The 24,587-nt window shown below is 39.8% G+C and overlaps 1 protein-coding gene across 2 annotated transcripts in view; it reads left to right on the forward strand.

Moving 5' to 3' along the window:
• Positions 1 to 1,556: 1,556 nt before the first annotated feature.
• The window catches only part of LOC133601183 (kinesin-like protein KIFC3), a 48,851-nt gene continuing 25,820 nt past the window's right edge, over positions 1,557 to 24,587 (forward strand). Inside the window, exons 1-10 of one of the 2 annotated variants that reach the window (XM_061954310.2) lie at positions 1,557 to 2,206; positions 2,285 to 2,410; positions 2,620 to 2,716; positions 2,797 to 2,951; positions 3,010 to 3,256; positions 9,344 to 9,516; positions 9,589 to 9,654; positions 15,589 to 15,726; positions 15,788 to 15,985; positions 23,618 to 23,791. In XM_061954310.2, the coding sequence (XP_061810294.2) occupies positions 2,306 to 2,410; positions 2,620 to 2,716; positions 2,797 to 2,951; positions 3,010 to 3,256; positions 9,344 to 9,516; positions 9,589 to 9,654; positions 15,589 to 15,726; positions 15,788 to 15,985; positions 23,618 to 23,791 (1,353 nt within the window). In that variant the 5' untranslated portion in view covers positions 1,557 to 2,206; positions 2,285 to 2,305. Of the gene's footprint in view, positions 2,207 to 2,235; positions 2,411 to 2,619; positions 2,717 to 2,796; positions 2,952 to 3,009; positions 3,257 to 9,343; positions 9,517 to 9,588; positions 9,655 to 15,588; positions 15,727 to 15,787; positions 15,986 to 23,617; positions 23,792 to 24,587 lie in introns of those variants that run through there. The other variant, XM_061954303.2, reaches the window with a different exon arrangement.

Raw genomic sequence — 24,587 nt, forward strand, 5'->3', positions numbered from 1 at the left:
CAGCTTCCGATTTTTTTTTTTACAGTGTACGGTATCTTCTAGCTACTTCTCCATATTTTCGTGGATAAATGTCAGCCATTTAGATATTATTTTAACATTCTCTGCTTCAGTTTTTTGCATACTAGCAGTGCTACGCTCGAATTGCTTCGCGAAGTTGGCTACATGCTTGGTTGTATTTTTGATGATTTATTTCTTTAATATTACTTATCTAATAGTTTTTATGATTGAAAAACAAGAAATGTCAACCTAACGCTAGGGAATAAACACGATGATTTGATCGGATTTTACAGGGCTCATTGTAACATTTGCTATGCCAACTAATGGCGGGGGATGCTTGTAACTCAAATTTTTGCTTGCAACTTAAATCATAACAAGACAACTCTTATCTCAAAACACTTTTAAGTTGGAGTACTCTTAAGTTGAGGTTTCACTGTATAAGGGTGGGATTTGACAAATCCCCCCTTAGTGGTTGAGACCCCGAACAACTGCATAGAGTATTTACGCCAGTAGCTGACCTTGGCCTTTAACGGCCTACTGAAACCCACTACTACCGACCACGCAGTCTGATAGTTTGTACATCAATGATGAAATCTTAACATTGCAACACATGCCAATTTTAAATTTCGCGCAAAATATTCTGCTGAAAACGTCTCGGTATGATGACGTCAGCGCGTAACGTCACGGATTGTGGAGGACATTTTGGGACAGCATGGTGGCCAGCTATTAAGTCGTCTGTTTTCATCGCAAAATTCCACTGTATTCTGGACATCTGTGTTGGTGAATCTTTTGCAATTTGTTCAATGAACAATGGAGACAGCAAAGAAGAAAGCTGTAGGTGGGAAGCGGTGTATTGCGGCCGACTGCAGCAACACAAACACAGCCGGTGTTTCATTGTTTACATTCCCAGAAGATGACAGTCAAGCTTTACCATTGGCCTGTGGAGAACTGGGACAACAGAGACTCTTACCAGGAGGACTTTGAGTTGGATGCGCAGACGCGGTACCGTGAGTACGCATGCATCTGCGGCTTCCAAACATTTGATCGCTTGCCCGTACGTGCGTGCCGCTGTGTGAATGTCACGTACGTAACTTTGGGGACTTTGGGGAAATATATGTACTATATGAACTTTGGGGAAGTGAACGGTACTTTGGGCTGTGGGATTGAGTGTGTTGTGCAGGTGTTTGAGTTGTATTGGCGGGTTATATGGACGGGAGGGGGGAGGTGTTTGTTATGCGGGATTAATTTGTGGCATATTAAATACAAGCCTGGTTGTGTTGTGGCTAATCGAGTATATATATGTCTTGTGTTTATTTACTGTTTTAGTCATTCCCAGCTGAATATCAGGTCCCACCCGCCTCTCACAGCATCTTCCCTATCTGAATCGCTCCCACTGCCCTCTAGTCCTTCACTCTCACTTTCCTCATCCACGAATCTTTCATCCTCGCTCAAAATAATGGGGAAATCGGCGCTTTCTCGGTCCGAATCGCTCTCGCTGCTGGTGGCCATGATTGTAAACAATGTGCAGATGTGAGGAGCTCCACAACCTGTGACGTCACGCTACTCGTCTGCTACTTCCGGTACAGGCAAGGCTTTTTTTATCAGCGACCAAAAGTTGCGAACTTTATCATCGATGTTCTCTACGAACTCCTTTCAGCAAAAATATGGCAACATCGCGAAATGATCAAGTATGACACATAGAATGGACCTGCTATCCCCGTTTAAATAAGAAAATCGCATTTCAGTAGACCTTTAAGTGTTTAGCTTCAATGGCACCCTGAGCAAGACCCGGTCCCCTTCGCATGCAGAGGGTGCCCTTCTGACAGAGATATATCGACATAAAGAGAAAAAAACAATAATTTTCACCTGTGAGGCCCCTTTCTACTGAATGCTACCCTGGCCAATGGCCCGTGTATCCTTTAGCATAGTTTATTGATCTCTTTTCTCATCACGTCTCGTCACGCCTCCACTGCAGCTGAGCGACGCTCTGCACTGAGCATGCTCGCTGCAGATGCAGCCTGTAAACGGGCCAGGAGTGCAGAGGAGGAGGAGAAAGGGGAGGGGAGACGTGCTGCACAATGTTGGGGATGCTGGAGAAAAGGAGTTGCATGCATGGGGAAGATGTGACAACATGGATGGAGCCTGGAAGGGGAAATGCAAATGATATTGGATTTTAATCACAAAGGAAGAGAGGGACATCTTTGCTCAGGTAAGCACAATGCGTGATGGAATGTGCACGCTCATTTTTTCCTTTTGCTGCATGTTTGAATGTGATTTCAATTCACAGGAGGTGTTGCGCAGCGTGGACATGTACGCCTTCTACTCCCTTTTAGTCTACATCTTCTACACTGTCTTCAAGAAGGAGGAGGAGGAGGAGGAAGTCTTGGAGGCATCATGTGGAGCCTCCGCAGACGTATGTCTAGCCACATCATATCTATCTTTGTCGAAAAATGGCATATTTCCCTGGGGAATCCGAGCATGCATGAGTCATAGCATCCACCTGACAGTTTAAACGGAGTCTCCTGCTTTAACACGTATGGGATGTGTCATTGCGCGCGCAGCCCTTTGTGGGTAAATATTGGGATAATACCACATGACCCTCATTTATGTCGCTGTGCTCAGGAGCCAAGACCTGTTTCCATGGGAACAGGGAGCAGAAGGAAAGATGGTCACGCCCCCAAAATGAGAAAGAAGGCCTATGCTGGGCTTAGTGACTCTAGTAAGTGTTCACGCACGTAGAGAAAGATTAAAAAAGGACAGATTTTACTCTTTGGTAATGTGATTTGTTATTCGCTGTAGGCAGTAGCAGTGACAGCGATGAGGTTTCCCCAAGTGATGAAGACGAGGATGCCGCTGACATCCCAGCATGCACTCCTCTGGCAGCATTCCTCTCCTTCAAGCAGGAGTCCGACAAGAAAAGAGCCTCGCAGAGCCAGCTGGAGACAACAGGAAAGGTAACATCATGGCAACTTCTACACCAAACAAGTGCAATGTTTAAATATACCATTCCAGTTAGGAGAGTCCCCCCTGATGGCCGTCATGTCCCACTTGCTGAGCTTCCTGGAGCAGTACTCGCACTTCCAGCAGCTGCAGCAGCAGGCCGAGCAGTACCGCGTCCAGCTCAAGAGGCACCGCGTGCAGCACCGACGCCAGATGAAGGTGCTGCGGGCCTCCTACCGCCAACGCCTCAAGGACAAGAAGAGCATCATTTGTAACCTGGAGGAAGCCGTCAGCCAGCAGATGAGCCCACACAATGACGGTGAGGAAACAGTGGGGAGGAGAGGCTGAGCGTGATACATTGATTCTCTACAACTGATGCTCGTGGAATGTTGGCACACCAGAGATTTGTGTTATACAAATAAAACTACACCTTTATTAGTAATCTGTTTCAAAAAGTCTGGCGAAAACTAAATTGTACAAAACCCAAATAAACAATTATACTTTACATGCAGAAAACAATGTGAAATACATATAAATTACGAATAAAATGGATAAATGAACATTTCACATCACTTTTACCCGACTTGTCCAGGGTGTACCCTGCCTTCCGCCCATTTGTAGCTGAGATAGGCTCCAGCGACCCCCGCAATCCCGAAGGGAATAAGCGGTAGAAAATGAATTGATGGATGGATGAAAACTCTTGCTGGCGAAGACGGTGGTGAGCAGAGAGGGAGGGGGGAGGGGAGATATTGCTACGAGTTCTTTCTTGAATTCAATAGTGTTTCTCACCTTCTTTATCAAAGTGCTGGCCCTTGCAACTTTCTTGGGCTCAATGGTGGCTTATTTTGCAGTCGCACTCAAAACGAAAAAGCAACACGTGGGCTTCTTTGTAGGGGGACTCGATTCCGTGAAATGGTAAACTGAATATTTAGTTTCATGCAATATTTGGCAATATGGTAATGAGACGAAAACCGGTTTAAAAGTTGGCTGAAATCCGAATCATATGAAAATTTGTGCGTACGATTACTGCGGTACGGTTGGAATTGCAAAGCACAATATGTTAAAAAACCATTGACATGACAGGTTTGAGGAGTGTAAATACATGGCGGTCATGAGTGTAATTATGATGTCTTCAAACTGCTGAGCCAAAAATAGAGTGCAGTACTTGGTTGCAACCAGCAGAGGCACTGTTGATTTATTGTCAACTACTTTGCTATCCAAAGAACAACATCACTTCATCTTTTGGAAGTACAGCTCCATCCACACAGACCTTCACTATGGCACATCTCCCCTAAACCAGGATTATGCTGCTGGTCAACACTGGCATGGAAACAGGAGTTCAGAACATTCAGAGAGAGATTCTTCCGTCAAATTTAAAATAATTTTGTCAACAATTACTGATTTAATTCAGGGGTTTGTGAGGTGGCGGGCGACGGGGAAGTGCAACAATAACTTGATAAAAACTGTTAAATCTGCTAACATAACTTCAGTTATGCCAAAGCCAAAATTAATTGAGTCTAAAAAATATACTGCCCTTTCCCTTGTCCCTAGTGTTCATTACACACCAGTGCAAAAAGGTCATTTTCAAAAGGCGAGGTCTAAAATGTTGTCGTAAATCTTGGGAGCCAAAAGTCTAATTTCTATGAAAAATGGGTCCGTTTATAGCGACATGTTCTGTCAAACTGTTAACTTTATCATTATGACTAAGCAGCGACATAACTAATGCCTAGTTACACAGCATTACAACGTGTGCACAGGAACCTCCTGTTCAGTGCAAAGTAAGCTTCAAAATAAAAGCATGGCAGTCTTAACTTGGATGCTACCACAGTAACTAACAAAATACACCCATTATATTTTTTGTATTTCAATAGATTTGAGCACGACACAAGTACCTCTGTTATCAAAGAGTATAAAATATCATATGAAAATAGAAAATTATTTTTTTCAATCTAGGAAAACAATGCTGGAGGTTCAAAAGTCTTTATTATTGCGCTTTCTCCTTAAGTGTCTGATCACAAAAGTGACAAGTAAATGTGAAACTAATGCCTATTCTGTTTTTGTGATGTACTACAACTAATTCTACTATTTCTACTTCTACTATTATCGCACGTGAGTGCATCTTAGCGTGTGACAGATGCTTCTTTGACCCCAAGCTCTACTGTATGCTTCAATGCGTATGTACAATAAGTTCACATGTGCATGACTCTGGAAAAGATGCCGCCTCAGAGACAACAAGGTGTTATGTCCAGATTATGAATATTAACGCTGGTTAGTTGCAGGACAAAAAAAAAGACGTCATTGCTTGTTGCTGGAGATTCTTTGGTTGCTTGAGATTTATAAATAATATCTGAGAGTTTCATTCCCTGCAAATGCATTTACAAGTCTGGCACATGCAAGGTGGCACGTGTACTCATGTTGGACTAAAAATAGCTGCTTGCCGCTGATGCTGTGTCCTTGTGTTTGCTTTGTTTGCATATCATAATGCAACATGCAGCAAATGCCTTATCCATCCATCCATTTCCTACTGCTTGTCCCTTACCATACACTATAAATTGAATGCAGATAAATTCTATAATAGTGTTTTTGGGGGGGGGATTGCTTGCAGCCTATGGTGACACAGCACCACACCTGCTCAATGACATTATACAGTGCGTTGAAGATGAGAGTTGACAGAGCCTGCCGAGTCAATCTTAAAAGGCGCTTTATATTAAGATGCTGCATGGCATGCTGCTCTTCTGTCTGTGAAGCTCTTACTGTATATGGAGGTGGTTACCGCTGGTTTTGCACCTTTGAGAAAAGGGGCTACACGTGGCGTGATTAGAAAGACTGCAGCAATAATGACTAACTGAAGAAGCGCATCCCTAATGTTCATGAAATATTACTACACACATTATGTATTCAAGTACCAAGGAAAAGTGTGCAACTTAGTCTGTGACAGAGAACCAACATAAGGTTTGATTGGGCAAGTAAATATATTTTTGGCGGTAAATTTATATATTTTTCCCCCCCTCAGTCAATCAGCATATAAGGGTACCGGTAATGATTGTAATGTAAAAGTTCAATTTAATTTAAATGTTGTTTTATTAAACTGATAACACAAACATATATATATACTTAATATACGTATATATTTATATAGTATGTATTCATACACCTGAATTTCCCTTCGAGGAACTATCAATCGTGTAAAATCTTAAATATATACATATATATATATATATATATATATATATATATATATATATATATATATATATATATATATATATATATATATATATATTTATATATATATATATATATAGTCAAGGTTTTTGTGGTTTATTCGTTATACAGTGCTCAATACCGGGGTAGAGCAGATTATACGTTAGGTCAAGAAAAAACACAGAGGTTATTTTATTCAAAATTTAAATTTATTAATTTTATTTTTTATTATAAAATCCCCTGAAAAGCAGGGAAACCTGCAAAACAGGCTTGTAGGGATGACATAGCCTCTGTGTTTTTTCCTGACCTTACATATATATACTGTGTGTGTGTGTATGTGTATGTATATATATATATATATATATATATATATATATATATATATATATATATATATATATATATATGTATATAATGTATGTATGTATATATGTATGTGTGTGTATATATATATATATATATATATATATATATATATATATATATATATATATATATATATATATATATGTATGTATGTATATATATGTATATATATATATGTATATGTATATATGTATATATATATGTATATATATGTGTATGTATATATATGTATGTATGTATATATATGTATATATATATATGTATGTATGTATATGTGTGTGTATATATATATATGTATGTATGTATGTATATGTGTGTGTGTATATACAGGTAAAAGCCAGTAAATTAGAATATTTTGAAAAACTTGATTTATTTCAGTAATTGCATTCAAAAGGTGTAACTTGTACATTATATTTATTCATTGCACACAGACTGATGCATTCAAATGTTTATTTCATTTAATTTTGATGATTTGAAGTGGCAACAAATAAAAATCCAAAATTCCGTGTGTCACAAAATTAGAATATTACTTAAGGCTGATACAAAAAAGGGATTTTTAGAAATGTTGGCCAACTGAAAAGTATGAAAATGAAAAATATGAGCATGTACAATACTCAATACTTGGTTGGAGCTCCTTTTGCCTCAATTACTGCGTTAATGCGGCGTGGCATGGAGTCGATGAGTTTCTGGCACTGCTCAGGTGTTATGAGAGCCCAGGTTGCTCTGATAGTGGCCTTCAACTCTTCTGCGTTTTTGGGTCTGGCATTCTGCATCTTCCTTTTCACAATACCCCACAGATTTTCTATGGGGCTAAGGTCAGGGGAGTTGGCGGGCCAATTTAGAACAGAAATACCATGGTCCGTAAACCAGGCACGGATAGATTTTGCGCTGTGTGCAGGCGCCAAGTCCTGTTGGAACTTGAAATCTCCATCTCCATAGAGCAGGTCAGCAGCAGGAAGCATGAAGTGCTCTAAAACTTGCTGGTAGACGGCTGCGTTGACCCTGGATCTCAGGAAACAGAGTGGACCGACACCAGCAGATGACATGGCACCCCAAACCATCACTGATGGTGGAAACTTTACACTAGACTTCAGGCAACGTGGATCCTGTGCCTCTCCTGTCTTCCTCCAGACTCTGGGACCTCGATTTCCAAAGGAAATGCAAAATTTGCATGGTTGGGTGATGGTTTGGGGTGCCATGTCATCTGCTGGTGTCGGTCCACTCTGTTTCCTGAGATCCAGGGTCAACGCAGCCGTCTACCAGCAAGTTTTAGAGCACTTCATGCTTCCTGCTGCTGACCTGCTCTATGGAGATGGAGATTTCAAGTTCCAACAGGACTTGGCGCCTGCACACAGCGCAAAATCTACCCGTGCCTGGTTTACGGAGCAAGAGCAAGAGGGGATAAAAAGTAGGAAAAAAAGAAGACAAAAGGGGAAATTGCAGGACAAGAGGGGGATAAGACAGAGACACAACAAAAACAAAAACATGACGACAACAACAACAGCACAGCATCAGCAAATAGTACAGTACATGTACAAATCTGTTACCAAACATTACAGCAAAGAAGCAGTTATTGAAGTAAATATTACTAACACAGACAAATGACAATGAACATTATTGCACTACAATTGGAGCTATAAAAATACCAATATAAATAACACTATTGATAATGAATAATAATAACAATTACCTCTATTAACAACAATACAATTACTTGAAATGCAACAATACATATATGTAATGAATACTTACATTACAAAAGAAAGCAGATAAGAGCGGGGAGCATACTATATTAACCTTATAGATTGTTATGGGTGTTAATATATGTTTGATGAAACATGATTATATGCATGAGTGTTTGTATGTATATGTGTATATACTGTATGTGTGTGCGTGCGTATTTACCTATGTATGCCAGTTGGTACCTACGTGCGTATGTATGTATGAATGTACGCATGTATTTATTTATGAACATGTGTATGTGCGTAAGGGCATATGCATGTATGCTTGCATGTACAATATATTTGTCTCCCAGTAATATATAATACATCTAAAATAATCTGAAAAAATAAATACAATTTTCCTCGTTGATATTATGGTATAATTATAATGATCTTTTTTCCCCAATTATTTTCAAGAGGATTAGGATCAAGTTATAAATAATGGTTTTATGTTTTATGGTTATATGATACACATATTTAGTACATCTTTATTTTGAATAACATAATTCAATTATTATAATAGTTATATTTTTATTTTTAGTAACATAATTATTTGATAACATATTATATTATAGTGTTCAATATAGTTTTACTCTTAAATTATATTTATTTTAATAACATGGTTATATTATAAAAAATATTATATATAGTGTTTATTATATTGTGTTTTTCCTCTGAAAATATATTCATTTTAATAACATAGTTATGTTATAAAATTATTATATAGAACTTTTACTATATTATGTTTTTGCTTTTAAAATATATTTATTTTAATAACATAATTATGCTTTAAAAATATGATATCTAGTTTTTGTTAGACTGTGTTTTTTTAATTACACAATAACTTAAATCTCCAACAACATGCTCTTGTGTTAGTATTTAAATGAGTGCCCTAAAGTGTTAATACAAATATATATATATATATATATATATATATATATATATATAATTTTATAAAGCGCGTCATAGAGATTATCTTTGTACTATTTCTGGCTGACATAATATGAATGTGGGGCAGATATGACTGACTATATAATAGCTGTAGTATAATTAGAGCTGATCCCACTACTAAAGATGTTAAGATGACTAATGAGTGTTGTGTGCTGTACTTCCAGGCGAGTGTGTCAGTGATGCTGGCCCTCAGGCTGGGGTTCACAGCCTGGTGGAGTCGCTGCACGGCCTGCAGGGCGAACGCAGCAAGCTGAGAGGAGAACTGCGTCTGCTGCACTCTCAGCTGGAGCAGAAAGACAAAGATAAACATTCGCGTATATTGACTTTTCAGCATCAGGTATGGCTTCACAACTACACCAATGAAAAATAATATGCATGTGTCCAAATGGGAACTGAATTTCTTGCACAGATTGAAGAGCTCAAAAGTGGCATTGAAGAACGCGAGGAAGAACTGTCAAGACTACGAACAGCCACTGTAAGTGCTCCTATTAACTATATCATAATGATACTAATGTATTCATGTCTGTGTCAACACAGTATTCTAAATAATATGCATTGAACTTGAAAACATCAATCAATCAATCAATGTTTATTTATATAGCCCTAAATCACAAGTGTCTCAAAGGGCTGCACAAGCCACAACGACATCCTCGGTACAAAGCCCACATAAGGGCAAGGAAAAACTCACCCCAGTGGGACGTCGATGTGAATGACTATGAGAAACCTTGGAGAGGACCGCATATGTGGGTAACCCCCCCCCTCTAGGGGAGACCGAAAGCAATGGATGTCGAGTGGGTCTGACATAATATTGTGAGAGTCCAGTCCATAGTGGATCCAACATAATAGTAAGAGTCCAGTCCATAGTGGGGCCAGCAGGACACCATCCCGAGCGGAGACGGTTCAGCAGTGCAGAGATGTTCCCAGTCGATGCACAGGCGAGCGGTCCACCCCGGGTCCCGACTCTGGACAGCCAGCACTTCATCCATGGCCACCGGACCTGTGCCCCCCCCCCTCCACAAGGAAAAGGGGAGCAGAGGAGAAAAGAAAAGAAACGGCAGATCAACTGGTCTAACAGGGGGGCTATTTAAAGGCTAGAGTATACAAATGAGTTTTAAGATGGGACTTAAATGCTTCTACTGAGGTAGCATCTCTAATTGTTACCGGGAGGGCATTCCATAGTACTGGAGCCCGAATAGAAAACGCTCTATAGCCCGCAGACTTTTTTTGGGCTCTGGGAATCACTAATAAGCCGGAGTTCTTTGAACGCAGATTTCTTGCCGGGACATATGGTACAATGCAATCGACAAGATAGGACGGAGCTAGACCGTGTAGTATTTTATACATAAGTAGTAAAACCTTAAAGTCACATCTTAAGTGCACAGGAAGCCAGTGCAGGTGAGCCAGTATAGGCGTAATATGATCAAACTTTCTTGTTCTTGTCAAAAGTCTAGCAGCCGCATTTTGTACCAACTGTAATCTTTTAATGCTAGACATAGGGAGACCCGAAAATAATACGTTACAGTAGTCGAGACGAGACGTAACGAACGCATGAATAATGATCTCAGCGTCGCTAGTGGATAAAATAGAACGAATTTTAGCGATATTACGGAGATGAAAGAAGGCCGTTTTAGTAACACTCTTAATGTGTGACTCAAAGGAGAGAGTTGGGTCGAAAATAATACCCATATTCTTTACTGATTCGCCTTGTGTAATTGTTTGGTTGTCAAATGTTAAGGTGGTATTTTTAAATAAATGTCGGTGTTTAGCAGGACCGATAATCAGCATTTCCGTTTTCTTGGCGTTGAGTTGCAAGAAGTTAGCGGACATCCATTGTTTAATTTCATTAAGACACGCCTCCAGCTGACTACAATCCGGCGTGTTGGTCAGCTTTAGGGGCATGTAGAGTTGGGTGTCATCAGCATAACAATGAAAGCTAACACCGTATTTGCGTATGATGTCGCCTAGCGGCAGCATGTAAATACTAAAGAGTGCAGGGCCAAGAACCAAACCCTGAGGAACTCCGCACGTTACCTTAACATAGTCCGAGGTCACATTATTATGGGAGACGCATTGCATCCTGTCAGTAAGATAAGAGTTAAACCACGACAAAGCTAAGTCTGACATACCAATACGTGTTTTGATACGCTCTAATAAAATATTATGATCGACGGTATCGAAAGCAGCGCTAAGATCAAGAAGCAGCAACATAGATGACGCATCAGAATCCATCGTTAGCAGTAGATCATTAGTCATTTTTGCGAGGGCTGTCTCCGTAGAGTGATTTACCCTGAAACCGGATTGAAAAGGTTCACAGAGATTGTTAGACACTAAGTGTTCATTTAGCTGCTGTGCGACAATTTTTTCGAGGATTTTCGAAATAAAGGGAAGGTGGGACACCGGTCGGTAGTTTACCATGAGGTCAGGATCAAGGTTAGGTCTTTTGAGCAGAGGATGAATAACCGCTTTCTTGAATGCTAGGGGAACAGTGCCAGAGGAAAGTGATAAGTTTATAATATTTAGCACTGATGGACCTAATAATACAAAAAGCTCCTTGATAAGTTTCCCAGGAAGTGGGTCAAGTAAACATGTTGTTTGTTTTATCCCACTTACACGCCGTAATAGTTCCTCTAATGTTATTTCATCAAAAAGAGAGAGACTATTTTGTATTGCAGTATCCGTCGTAGATACAGTTGTATCTGTGTTAATAGAACCCAGTTGTAGCTGGGATGCGTTGTCTTTAATCTCCTTTCTAATGAGTTCAATTTTCTTATTAAAGAAATTCATAAAGTCATCTGCCGATTGGGTGGAGCTATTGGGAGGAGTCCCTTGTTGGGTTAGCGATGCTACTGTACTAAACAAAAATTTAGGGTCGTTTTTGTTGAGGTGGATGAGATTTGAGTAATATTTAGCTTTAGCTAAGGTAAGCATGCGTTTATACGATATTAAACTATCACTCCATGCTTGATGGAAAACCTCAAGCTTGGTCGCGTGCCATTTGCGTTCCAACTTTCTACATGATAATTTATGAGCTCTGGTTTCTTCTGTAAACCATGGGGTGTGCCTTTTAGGGGCCCTTTTTTGTTTTAGCGGTGCTATACTATCAATGGTTTTGCGCAGGGCATTGTCAAAGTTGTTAGTTAGGTTATCAATAGAGCCGACATAATTTGGGAATGGTGCCATTACCGAAGGCAGTAGGTCAGCAAGAGTCATCGTTGTGGCAGCATTAATGTTGCGGCTGCTATAGCAGTTGTTATTATTATTATTAGTTTGTTGACAATGAGTCAGAACTTCGAATTTTATAAGGTAATGATCGGACATTACTTTAGTATACGGGAGTACCATAACTTTGGAGGTGGTGACACCCCTGACCAGCACTAGATCTATCGTATTACCGTTGCGATGCGTAGGTTCATTTATTATTTGTGTAAGACCACAGCTATCAATTATAGTCTGGAGCGCCACGCACTGAGGGTCCGATGGGGTATTCATATGGATATTAAAGTCCTCCATTATGATTATATTGTCTGCGTGCGTCACTAGATCAGCAACGAACTCTGAGAATTCATTGATAAAGTCCGAGTAGGGCCCTGGGGGGCGGTAGATAACAGCCATATCGAGAGGCAGCGGTGCGACAGACCTCATAGTAAGCACCTCAAACGATTTGTATTTATTATTTAGGTTAGGGGTAAGGTTAAAGTTTTCATTGTATATTAGTGCGACACCCCCACCCCTTTTAAGGGGACGGGCAATATGCGCATTCGTATAGTTAGGAGGAGATGCCTCATTTAGCGCAAAAAATTCGTCTGGTTTGAGCCAGGTTTCGCTAAGACCAATGACGTTAAGATTGTTGTCTCTAATGACCTCATTAACTAATAACGTTTTGGGAGACAATGATCTTATGTTTAAAAAGCCCATATTATAAGTATTGGGCTGTTTTGACGAGTTTTTGTTTAAATTATCCGTAGTAGCAATATTAATAATGTTGAGTTTATTATACGTAGTGTACTTTAAATAGTTTCGACCATATCTAGGAATTGATACGACGGGAATTTTCAGATTGTTTGCTTGATGCTGCGATCGACTGAACGCATCATGATTTGCCACCTCAGTAGAATGCATATCTACCCCGGACACATTCACAACAGAAAACACATTATGTGAGTTGTGTGTTATTCTAAGAAAATTGCTATGCGTACAGGAATTATCCAGCCTGGTGCTGGCTAGTTCTAGCTTAACTGACTCCTCACCCGGACTAGCAGGCTCTGTAATTGCCTGTGACCGGGTTTGCTCTAGTGTAGTTAGTCAAATGTGACTTAAACAGTAGTCTATGTTTTTAGACAGGATGATGGCGCCTTCCTGGTTAGGGTGAAGGCCGTCTCTCATCAGCAAGCCTGGTTTGCCCCAAAAAGAGGGCCAATTATCAATAAACGTTAGTCCCTGTTGTCTACAGAAGCTAGCCAGCCACTTGTTAAGCGAGACTAATCTGCTATATCTCTCATCATTGCCTCTCTCATCAAAACATGACTTTGATTGTATCCTGGAACCCTAATTTTTAAAACAAAAAATTATAACAAGAACACCACCAGCAAGCTTATGTTACACACAATTCACAAATATTAATCATATTGGAAAAGCCCAAGGCAAATGTCTAGAAATAAATTAAAAAGGCATGCATCCAGTGTTTAGGTGTCGTCATGTATACAGAATTTAGTATGAACTTTTCCCCTTTACTTGACACTTTTTGCTCTTTTTTTTCTACATATATATATATATATATATATATATATATATATATATATATATATATATATATATATATATATACATACATACATACATACATACATACATACATACATACATACATACATACATACATACATATATATATATATATATATATATATATATATATATATATATATATATATATATATATATATATATATATATATATATAAGCAAATAATTACTGCAAAAAAATATTAGGAAATAAACAGCAGAAATGTAAAAAGAGCAAAAAGTGTCAAGTAAAGGGGAAAGGTTCATACTAAATATATATGTATGTATGTATGTCTATGCGATGAGGTGGCGACTTGTCCAGGGTATACCCCGCCTTCCGCCCGATTGTAGCTCAGATAGGCTCCAGCGCCCCCCGCGACCCCAAAGGGAATAAGCGGTAGAAAATGGATGGATGCATGGGTTTTTAGAAGCATAGCATTTAAATGTATTAAAGCAAAAAATAGATCATATATATATATATATATATATATATATATATATATATATATATATATATAAACAGACATATACATACATAGACATACACAATATATATATATATATATATATATATATATATATATATATATATATATATATATATATATAATGTGTATGTCTATGTATATATATATATATATATATATATATATATATATATATATATATATATATATATATATATATATATATATATATATATATATATATATGATGTATTTTTTGCTTTAATACATTTAAATGCTATGCTTCTAAAAACCCATGCATCCATCCATTTTCTACCGCTTATTCCCTTTGGGGTCGCGGGGGGCGCTGGAGCCTATCTCAGCTACAATCTGGCGGAAGGCGGGGTACACCCTGGACAAGTCGCCACCTCATCGCAGGGCTGCTTCTAAAAACGTTTTTTTAAATTTTTAATTATATTTATATATACTATATTTAATGACAAATTATCACAAAGACAATGTGTTTGAGAGAGAGCTGCTTACTGATTAATACACAATTCAACATAACATAAAATACTTTCTCTTTGTCAAAGTAGCTCTAAAAAAGAAATCAAATCTAGAAAGAAATGCATACTGAAATAAAGGATGCAAAATAACAACATTTTTTGTTTTGGATTTTTAATACAAAAGAGTTGTTTTACAAAACAAGCATATTCTCTTTGTCTGGGTTGAAACAGTCGATGAAAAAAACGGTGACCAATATGAGAAGTTCTCTCTTTGTTTTGTAAAAGTAGCTCACAGAAGAAAAAAGGTTGTTTTGTGAAGTGAACTATATTTATATTGCGCTTTTCTCTAGGGACTCAAAGCACTTTACATAGTGAAACACATTATCTACATCTTTTTAAGTTACTTATTATTATTATTACTTATTATTATTATTTAGTTATCTAAACCGGGGTGGGTGGCACTAGGAGCAGGTGGGTAAAGTGTCTTGCCCAAGGACAGTGACTAGGATGGCAGGAGTGGGGATCAAACCTAGGATGCTCAAGTTGCCAGTAAAATTGCCACTTTTTTCCTTTTCATATTATGACTTTATTTTTTAGCTATCTTGCTGACCACAAGGCCATGTATTGCATGTAGTACTTAATAATACCTCTGCTGGATCTTTTTTTTTTCCATAGGGCGCTACAGACTCCGAAAAACGCGTGTTGTGTCTTTCGGCTGAGAATGAAAGTCTCAAGAATAGCCTGAGTGTCACTCAAGGCCTCCTGCAGCAGCTGACCACCGTCCCCTCACAGTCCAGCACCATGCTCGTTAAGGTGGGATGCGCCTAAATGCACTTTTCAAAAGGCGCATTCTTAATTCCAAGTGTCCTATCAGGAGAACGAGAACTTGCGGAGCAGGGTGCAGCAGCTGGAGGCTTCCCTCCAGCAACGCGCCGAGCGGCTGTTGCAGTTGGAGCAGCAGAGTGAGCGCAGCGAGTGGAGGAGAGGGGAGGAGATGAGGAGGCGAGAGGATAAAGTGAGGGAGCTTCAGTTGGAGTTGGACAGAGAGAGGGGCAAGGAGCCAGTGGTGAAGGTATGTACATCATTTAGATATTATCCATCCAGTTTTTACAGCCTCTCCTAGCTGACTTTGGGTAAGGGTATGGGTACACCCTGGACTGATCAATATACACAATCCCTCCTATAGACAAGCAAGAGTGTGCAATTGACTGAAATGGCATGTTTTTGCAACATGCAAACTCCGAATATGCCCAAACAGATTCAAACCCCCGATCTCCTGATTGTGAGGCCTACATGCTGACCACTAGGTCAGGGGTCGGCACCCCAAAATGTTGAAAGATCCATATTGGACCAAAATTACAAAAAACTAATCTGCCAGGAACCGCAAAAAATGTAAACCCTTACATAAGTTTTATAATGAAAGCAACACATGATGTGTTTATATTAGCTATATTACATTGCAAGCTCTTGTATGTGGGGCAGGTGCGGTATTTGGATTTAATGTTTGACAATATCTGCTTGCACAGGTTCGGTATTTGTTTTGTTTGCACCAGCCTGATACCACGCCGGGCTGAAAGAAACGTGTGTCGCAGGCTGACGCAAATCTTTGCTGACAGAATTGTTGAAATTTAATATTTATTCTACACATTTTTACAACATTGGAAAACAATTTTTCTGTGGCAGCATCGGAGAAAGTTATACATATGAAAATCAGGGGTGCCCACACTTTTTCAGCAGGCATGCTCCTTATCAAATGACCAAGTTGGGTTGATCCACACACACACACACACACACACACACACACACACACACACACACACACACACACACACACACACACACACACACACACACGCACACATACATTCTTGTATTTGTTACCTTCTTGAGACCGCTGAAAAATGCCTACCTCTTTAGGACCACCGTTTTTTAGATATATAAAGATTTGTATTTACAACATTATTAATATATACATCCATCCGTCCATCCATTTCTACCGCTTATTCCCTTTTTTATTTATTTTTTATATTTTTTGTTTGTTATTGGTTTTCAATCTTCATTATTTACTTCAAGTTATTACAGTATGTCTCTATATAAAAAAATTAAATATTTTTTTAAATTAATTTTGTCCTCGGGGGCGCATTTAAATTTCTTACACACACGTATTTCATATGTTGACCAGAGAGGGAGCACTTTTAAAAACGACACACAGTCAATTTGAAAAATCCCTACTTTTTGAGACCACCATAATTTTGATAGATTTCACCACCAGGGGTGCAAATGAGACATTCTCTATTAGATGCAATGGTTTTCCGACCATGATTTCGGTCCTAACTTGTTCACTGGTCCTCATATGGGAGGTACTTTTCCTTGTTGATGTCTCAAGAAGGGTAGAAACACACACACACACACACACACACACACACACACACTCACACACATATGTTGGTGTATTACCTTATTTTGATGACTTGCATTGCCTGTAATCAGACAGGATCCACTGTAGTTGCTGATAAGTTCGACAACTTCAAATTTACATTCTGGAGGGTAAAAAATCTTCCTCTCTTTCCAACTCCACATGAAAGTGTTTTTTTTGTATTTTTATTTGTCCAGCTTCCACACTCATTTTTATACCGCTTACAAGACACATTGGAGTTAAATCCTTAGCTGATAGCTTGTATGCGCTATTTTCCTGAGACTTTTATTTTGTTAGCGCAGGCAGGATGGAGCAGCACTTTTATTGTGAAAACAGGAACTGTGCGGTCGGTGTTTACACTTTTGACAGCCGGTACACACGGAGAGGGAGTCTGTTGAAATAAAAAGTGTTTTTCGCGTCACTGACGGTCGTTTTTTTTCTTCATAGTAACCAAAAAGTAACCACAGAACACTATAATGTTCTGTGGTTACTTTTTGGTTGGCCAACGGTTTACGTTGTTTTGCGCACCCCCCCTCCCCTCCCCTCCCTCCCTCCCCACACCCAGACACACACAGAGCGCGCCTCCGGCTTGTGACACAAGAGATTCAGAAGGACGACACCGCATCGCTGCAATAAAACACACTCAGATCTTCTGTTTCTAGCCGATACTACATAAAAAATTACGTAAAATAACGCAATAACGCATCATGTAGTAACGGTAACTGAGTTACTGAATATGAAAAATAACGCGTTCGATTACTAGTTACCGCCGAAACAAACGGCGTTACAGTAACGCGTTACATTGTAACGCGTTAGTCCCAACACTGGTCACAGGCCACACAACTACGGTGCGCTCATGGACCGCCGAAATTAGTAGGACAAAACGGCGCTCGCCAAGTACTCTCATTAGTGAAGCATGAACACAAACATATTAAACAGTGGGCTTTCTAACAATTAGGAAGGTGTGTGTCAAGTTTGTCCTCCTACAGAGACCATATTAAACAAAAAATATATTTTTATATAAATGTATATATTTTTTTAACATTTTCATTCATTTTTGAAAAAGCTCCAAGAGCCACTAGGGTGGCACTGAAGAGCTACATGCAGCCCTAGAGCCGCGGTTTGCCGACCCCTGCACTGGGTGACTGTGTTTGGACCAATAAATAAATCATTAAATCAAATGAAACATTCTTAAAAATGTATTAAAATAATGAATTTGATTAATACAAATACTGTTAAGCACATAAGAATTCCATGAGTTAGAAAGACCATTAAAACCATCCATCCATCCATTTTCTACTACCGCTTGTCCCTTTTGGGGTCGCGGGGGTGCTGAAGCCTATCTCAGCTGCATTCGGGCGGAGGGCGGGGTACACCCTGGACAAGTCGCCACCTCATCGCAGGGCCAACACAGATAGACAGACAACATTCACACTCACATTCACACACTAGGGCCAATTTAGTGTTGCCAATCAACCTATCCCCAGGTGCATGTCTTTGGAGGTGGGAGGAAGCCGGAGTACCCGGAGGGAACCCACGCAGTCACGGGGAGAACATGCAAACTCCACACAGAAAGATCCCGAGCCTGGGATTGAACCCAGGACTACTCAGGACCTTCGTATTGCGGGGCACATGCAGTAAACCCTCTACCACCGTGCTGCCCTAAATGTATTATATCATCATGAAATAAATGTGTATCTCATGAAATAGATCATTAGTAAATAGTTTTCCCTGATAAATATTGTAGTCTATCCAACCATCTGTAATTACATTTTTGGATGAAAGCGCAGGTTTCAAAGGTTTTACTGTCGTTCAAGCAAAGGTACAAGGGAGCAGGCAAAAACGTAGTCAAAGGCAAAAATAGTTCAGCAACAAAAAAAGACTAAAGCTAAATGCTACAAACGTACAGGACCGTGTGGTCAGGCTAGAGTCTTTCAAAGTTAAAATATATATGTATATACAGTTGTGGTCAAAAGTTTACGTACACTTGTAAAGAACATAATATCAGGGTTTGAGTTTCCAATAATTCCTACAACTCTTATTTTTTTGTGATTGAGTGATTGGAGCACATACTTGTTGGTCACACAAAACATTCATGAAGTTTGGTTCTTTTTTGAATTTATTATGGGTCTACTGAAAATGTGACCAAATCTGCTGGGTCAAAAGTATACATACTTCAATGTTAATATTTGGCTACATGTCCCTTGGCAGGTTTCACTGCAATAAGGCGCTTTTGGTTGAAAGTTTGACCACTCCTCTTGCCAAATTGGTGCAGTTCAGCTAAATTTGTTGGTTTTCTGACATGGACTTGTTTCCTCAGCATTGTCCACACGTTTGAGTCAGGACTTTGGGAAGGCCATTCTAAAACCTTAATTGTAGCCTGATTTAGCCATTCCTTTACCAATTTGTGACATGTGTTTGGGGTCATTGTCCTGTTGGAACACCCAACTGCGCCCAAGACCCAACCTCCGGGCTGATGATTTTAGGTTGTCCTGAAGAATTTGGAGGTAATCCTCCTTTTTCATTGTCCCATTTAAAGCACCAACCAGTTCCATTGGCAGCAAAACAGGCCCAGAGCAAAATACAACCACCACCATGCTTGACGGTAGGAGTGGTGTTCCTGGGATTAAAGGCCTGGGTATTGTGGCCAAACAGCTCAGTTTTTGTTTCATCTGACCACAGAACTTTCCTCCAGAAGGTCTTATCTTTGTCCATGTGATGTTTGGTTAATGATTCACAGATGAGTGTGGAGTGTGGAATGGCAGAGTCTGATTGGCTGTGAGGCAATGAGCAGATGAACAGACAGCTGAGTGTATAGTTAATAGACTGGAGATGAGGATCTCTGGAGTGAGGGAGTGAGCGTGATCCTGACACCATCCATTTTCTACGGCTTGTTGTACATGATGGAATTAATTTGTAGATACTTTATTAAATTATTACATATTTGGAATCAATATTTTTATGTTTTAATCAGTATTTTATCATACATTAAAGGGGAACATTATCACCCTTATTACCCATCACGCAATATCCCTAAAAAAAGCTTCAAAGTGCCTGATTTTAACCATCGTTATAAACACCCGTCCATTTTCCTGTGACGTCACATAGTGAAGCCAACACAAATAAACATGGCGGAAAGAACAGCAAGCTATAGCGACATTAGCTCGGATTCAGACTCGGATTTCAGCGGCTTAAGCGATTCAACAGATTACGAATGTATTGAAACGGATGGTTGTAGTGTGGAGGCAGGTAGCGAAAACGAAATTGAAGAAGAAACTGAAGCTATTGAGCCATATCGGTTTGAACCGTATGCAAGCGAAACCGACGAAAACGACACGACAGCCAGCGACACGGGAGAAAGCGAGGACGAATTCGGCGATCGCCTTCTAACCAACGATTGGTATGTGTTTGTTTGGCATTAAAGGAAACTAACAACTATGAACTAGGTTTACAGCATATGAAATACATTTGGCAACAACATGCACTTTGAGAGTGCAGACAGCCCAATTTTCATCAATTAATATATTCTGTAGACATACCCTCATCCGCGCTCTGTTCCTGAAAGCTGATCTGTCCAGTTTTGGAGTTGATGTCAGCAGGCCAGGGAAGCTAGGGTCGATATTCTTCTCTTGATCATCTTCGGTGGCATAAGGGACGGTGTGAGCCAAGACATCCAGGGGGTTTAGCTCGCTCGTCTGCGGGAACAAACTGCCGCCATTGCTTGCCGTGCTACCGAGGTCCTTTGTCCCTGAATTGCTCACACACTCCGGCAGATTCAATGTGGGTCTGGCGGCAGATTTCTTTGACTTTATCGTTGGAAATGCATCTGCTTTGTGTGTCGTAGGATATCCACACATTCTTGCCATCTCTGTCGTAGCTTTCGTCGGTAAAGTGTGCGGAACAAACGTCAAATTTTTTGCCACTTTCGCATCTTTGGGCCACTGGTGCAACTCGAATCCGTCCCTGTTCGTGTTGTTACACCTTCCGACAACACACCGACGAGGCATGATGTCTCCAAGGTACGGAAAACAGTCGAAAAAACGGAAAATAACAGAGCTGATTTGACATGGTGTTTGAGAAAATGGCGGACTGCTTCCTGATGTGACGCCACGTTGTGACGTCATCGTTCCGAGAGCCACTATTAGAAAGGCGTTTAATTCGCCAAAATTCACCCATTTAGAGTTCGGAAATCGGTTAAAAAAATATATGGTCTTTTTTCTGCAACATCAAGGTATATATTGACGCTTACATAGGTCTGGTGATAATGTTCCCCTTTAATATACTTGTAGTGGGCCACAAGTATAAAAAAAAAAAAGGAATAACTAAATTATTATTTACACTTTTTTGAGATATTGTGATTCAAGAAGGTAACACTTCATCTTCCATTTTATTTTATGTCCATTTTGTTCAAGTATTATCTCATTTGTCAAACGTTCGTACAAAACGATAGCGATGCTAGTTTTTCTTAGCCTGTCAACGGGTTTGTCCTTTGTATGTTAGCATTAAGTTAGCAGGACAATAGCCAAACTTTATCATGTATAATTGTACTTTTCATTTTTTTATATAGTTTATAACAAACTATTGTCGATTTAGCATGATTCCTACATGTATGTGCACTTTATGTGTATGTTCTTTTACTTTCCTTTGTCTGCTTCGTTTTACAGTACTTCATTGTGGAGACTATCAATAAACATCCTCAAGTTGGAAGTTTTTTCATTTGTAATTCAAAGGACTATTTACACATCTGCCAAACTAAATTTCAACATTCAGACAAGGCAAAAGAATATATTTAAGTGTACAAAGTGCAGCTGGTGGTACATTTTAGTAATCAAATAAGCAGCAACAACTCAAAAATACAGCAAAACGATATAGTGTAACAGGAAAAAGATATGTTGATACTAATAACACAGATTTGTCTTTAAAACTAAGTATAGCCTTTAAAAAAAACATGCCTCATTGCCAATTAAAACTGAACAGATGTTTACCTTATCCCAATAAACATCTGTTCAGTATTTTAACATAAAAGTGTTTGATTGTGAGGCATTAAAAGCCACAAAATGCAACGGGTCCATCAGAGCCACTAATGCTGGCTGAGTAACAACAATATGAACGTTGCACGGAAATTTTCTCTGCCAGTTTCTGCATCCCACAGGGATTCTTCTTTTGTTGCAACATTGTTTGTCAACACTGTCTGCTCTCATTTTCTTGCACATTTGACCCTCTGATGTTCTGTGTACCTACACTCTGTCCTCCTCCTGTCTAGGCCTGCTGTGTGTGCGTGTGTGCGTGTGTGTGTGTGTGTGTGTGTGTGTGTGTGTGTGTGTGTGTGTGTGTGTGTGTGTGTGTGTGTGTGTGTGTGTGTGTGTGTGTGTGTGTGTGTGTGTGTGTGTGTGTGTGTGTGTGTGTGTGTGTGTGTGTGTGTGTGTGTGTGTGGTACACAGAACATCAATTTCCACACTTCCACTGGACCCGGACATCTTATATGTAATAGAAATGTGTAGGGGGGGTGTATGGTGTGTGGTCATTAAATATGTATTCTGATATACGTTCTTCACAGAAAATGAGCCAAAGTCAGTGAGTCTCAGTTTGAAAAATTAATTAATTGTATAATTTTTCTTTTGATGAAAAATGAAAACGGGCCACAACAACGGCCACACCCACCATGCCCCCGACTTGGATGCTAATAATAATCTATTTATTTGGCTTTATATGTATTTAATTTGGTCACAAAACAAAAGCCTCCATGGTTTAACAAGGACAAGACATGCCTGTTTGGCTCATCACCTTAAAGACGACAACAATATCAGTGCAAGTTCTACAGCATTATTTATAACCAATCAATAAACACAGGCTCAATCGAAAGTCATCGTATATTACTTGGTCTGAATTGTTTTTGTTTATACAGTATTTTCAGCTAAAATGTCAAAGTTGAGACCAGGGGTAGGCGACAAAAAATTATGCAGTTGTTAAATTCTATGGTGAAAATATGAGATTGGTGGAGGTGAAGTTAAGTGAATTATAGTTATATAGCGCTTTTTCTCTGGTGACTCAAAGCGCTTTACATAGTGAAACCCATTATCTACATTTAAGCTACATTTACACCAGTGTGGGTGGCACTGGGAGCATAGTGGGTAAAGTGTCCTGCCCAAGGACACAACGGCAGTGATTAGAATGGCGGAAGCTGGATGTGAACCGGGACGCCTCAAGTTTCTGGTTGGCCGCTCTACCACCTGAGCCACGCCGGGTGATTGCTGTGATGTATTATGGTCTCTCTATTCATTCTTCCAGTATGTCACCCAGACCGTTGAGGTGGAATCCCCCGCCGCCGCCAAGCAGCTGAGCAAAGCCCGACAGAGGAACGAGCTGCTGTCCGAGAAGCTGAGCACTCAGAACGAGCGCTGCAGACAGCTGGAGGAGCAAATCAGAAAATCGGATGAATACAGCTGCAATCTGCAACACAAGGTGCGACAAAGAGTTTGAACGGAATGTTTATTATGATTATATTCAATCAATCCATCAAACTTTACAGCTGATCCAAAGTGCTGGACTGCAGTGCAAGAAAGACAGCATAAAACAAAAGTTTTGTTTGTGCATGATTTTCTGTCCAACACTTGCAGATTTTAGCGAATTTGGAGGGATTTGTTGCAGGGTTCGGCAAAAGTAGAAGCTCTGCGTATATTAAGAACTGGAAATTGACACATTGACTTAAACAAAAACGGAAAGAGTCCGCCAGGCGCGCGCGGGCCGCATTCAGTGGAAATTCAGGGTTAGGGTGCCGCTGGTTTGACGATATAATTTTCTGTGCAGTACAGGACACAGAGGGGTGTGGCCATTTTGGAGAGGCAAAGCCCTCTACGTCAGTGGTCCCCAACCTTTTTGTAACTGCGGACCGGTCAACGCTTGAAAATTTGTCCCACGGACCGGGGGGGTAATGGTATTTTTTAATCATGCGTGCTTACGGACTGTATCCCTGCAGACTGTATTGATCTACATTGATATATAATGTAGGAACCAGAATATTAATAACAGAAAGAAACAACCCTTTTGTGTGAATGAGTGTAAATGGGTGAGGGAGGTTTTTTGGTTTGGTGCACTAATTGTAAGTGTATCTTGTGTTTTTTTATGTTGATTTAATAAATAAAAAAATGTTTTAATTTATTGTGCGGCCCGTTACCAATCGATCCACGGACCGGTACCAGGCCGCGGCCCGGTGGTTGGGGACCACTGCTCTACGTCACATCCTGTTTACGCACTTCAT

The sequence above is a fragment of the Nerophis lumbriciformis genome, linkage group LG04 (assembly GCF_033978685.3).
Source record: "Nerophis lumbriciformis linkage group LG04, RoL_Nlum_v2.1, whole genome shotgun sequence".
In the NCBI taxonomy this organism is placed as follows: Eukaryota; Metazoa; Chordata; class Actinopteri; order Syngnathiformes; family Syngnathidae; genus Nerophis; species Nerophis lumbriciformis.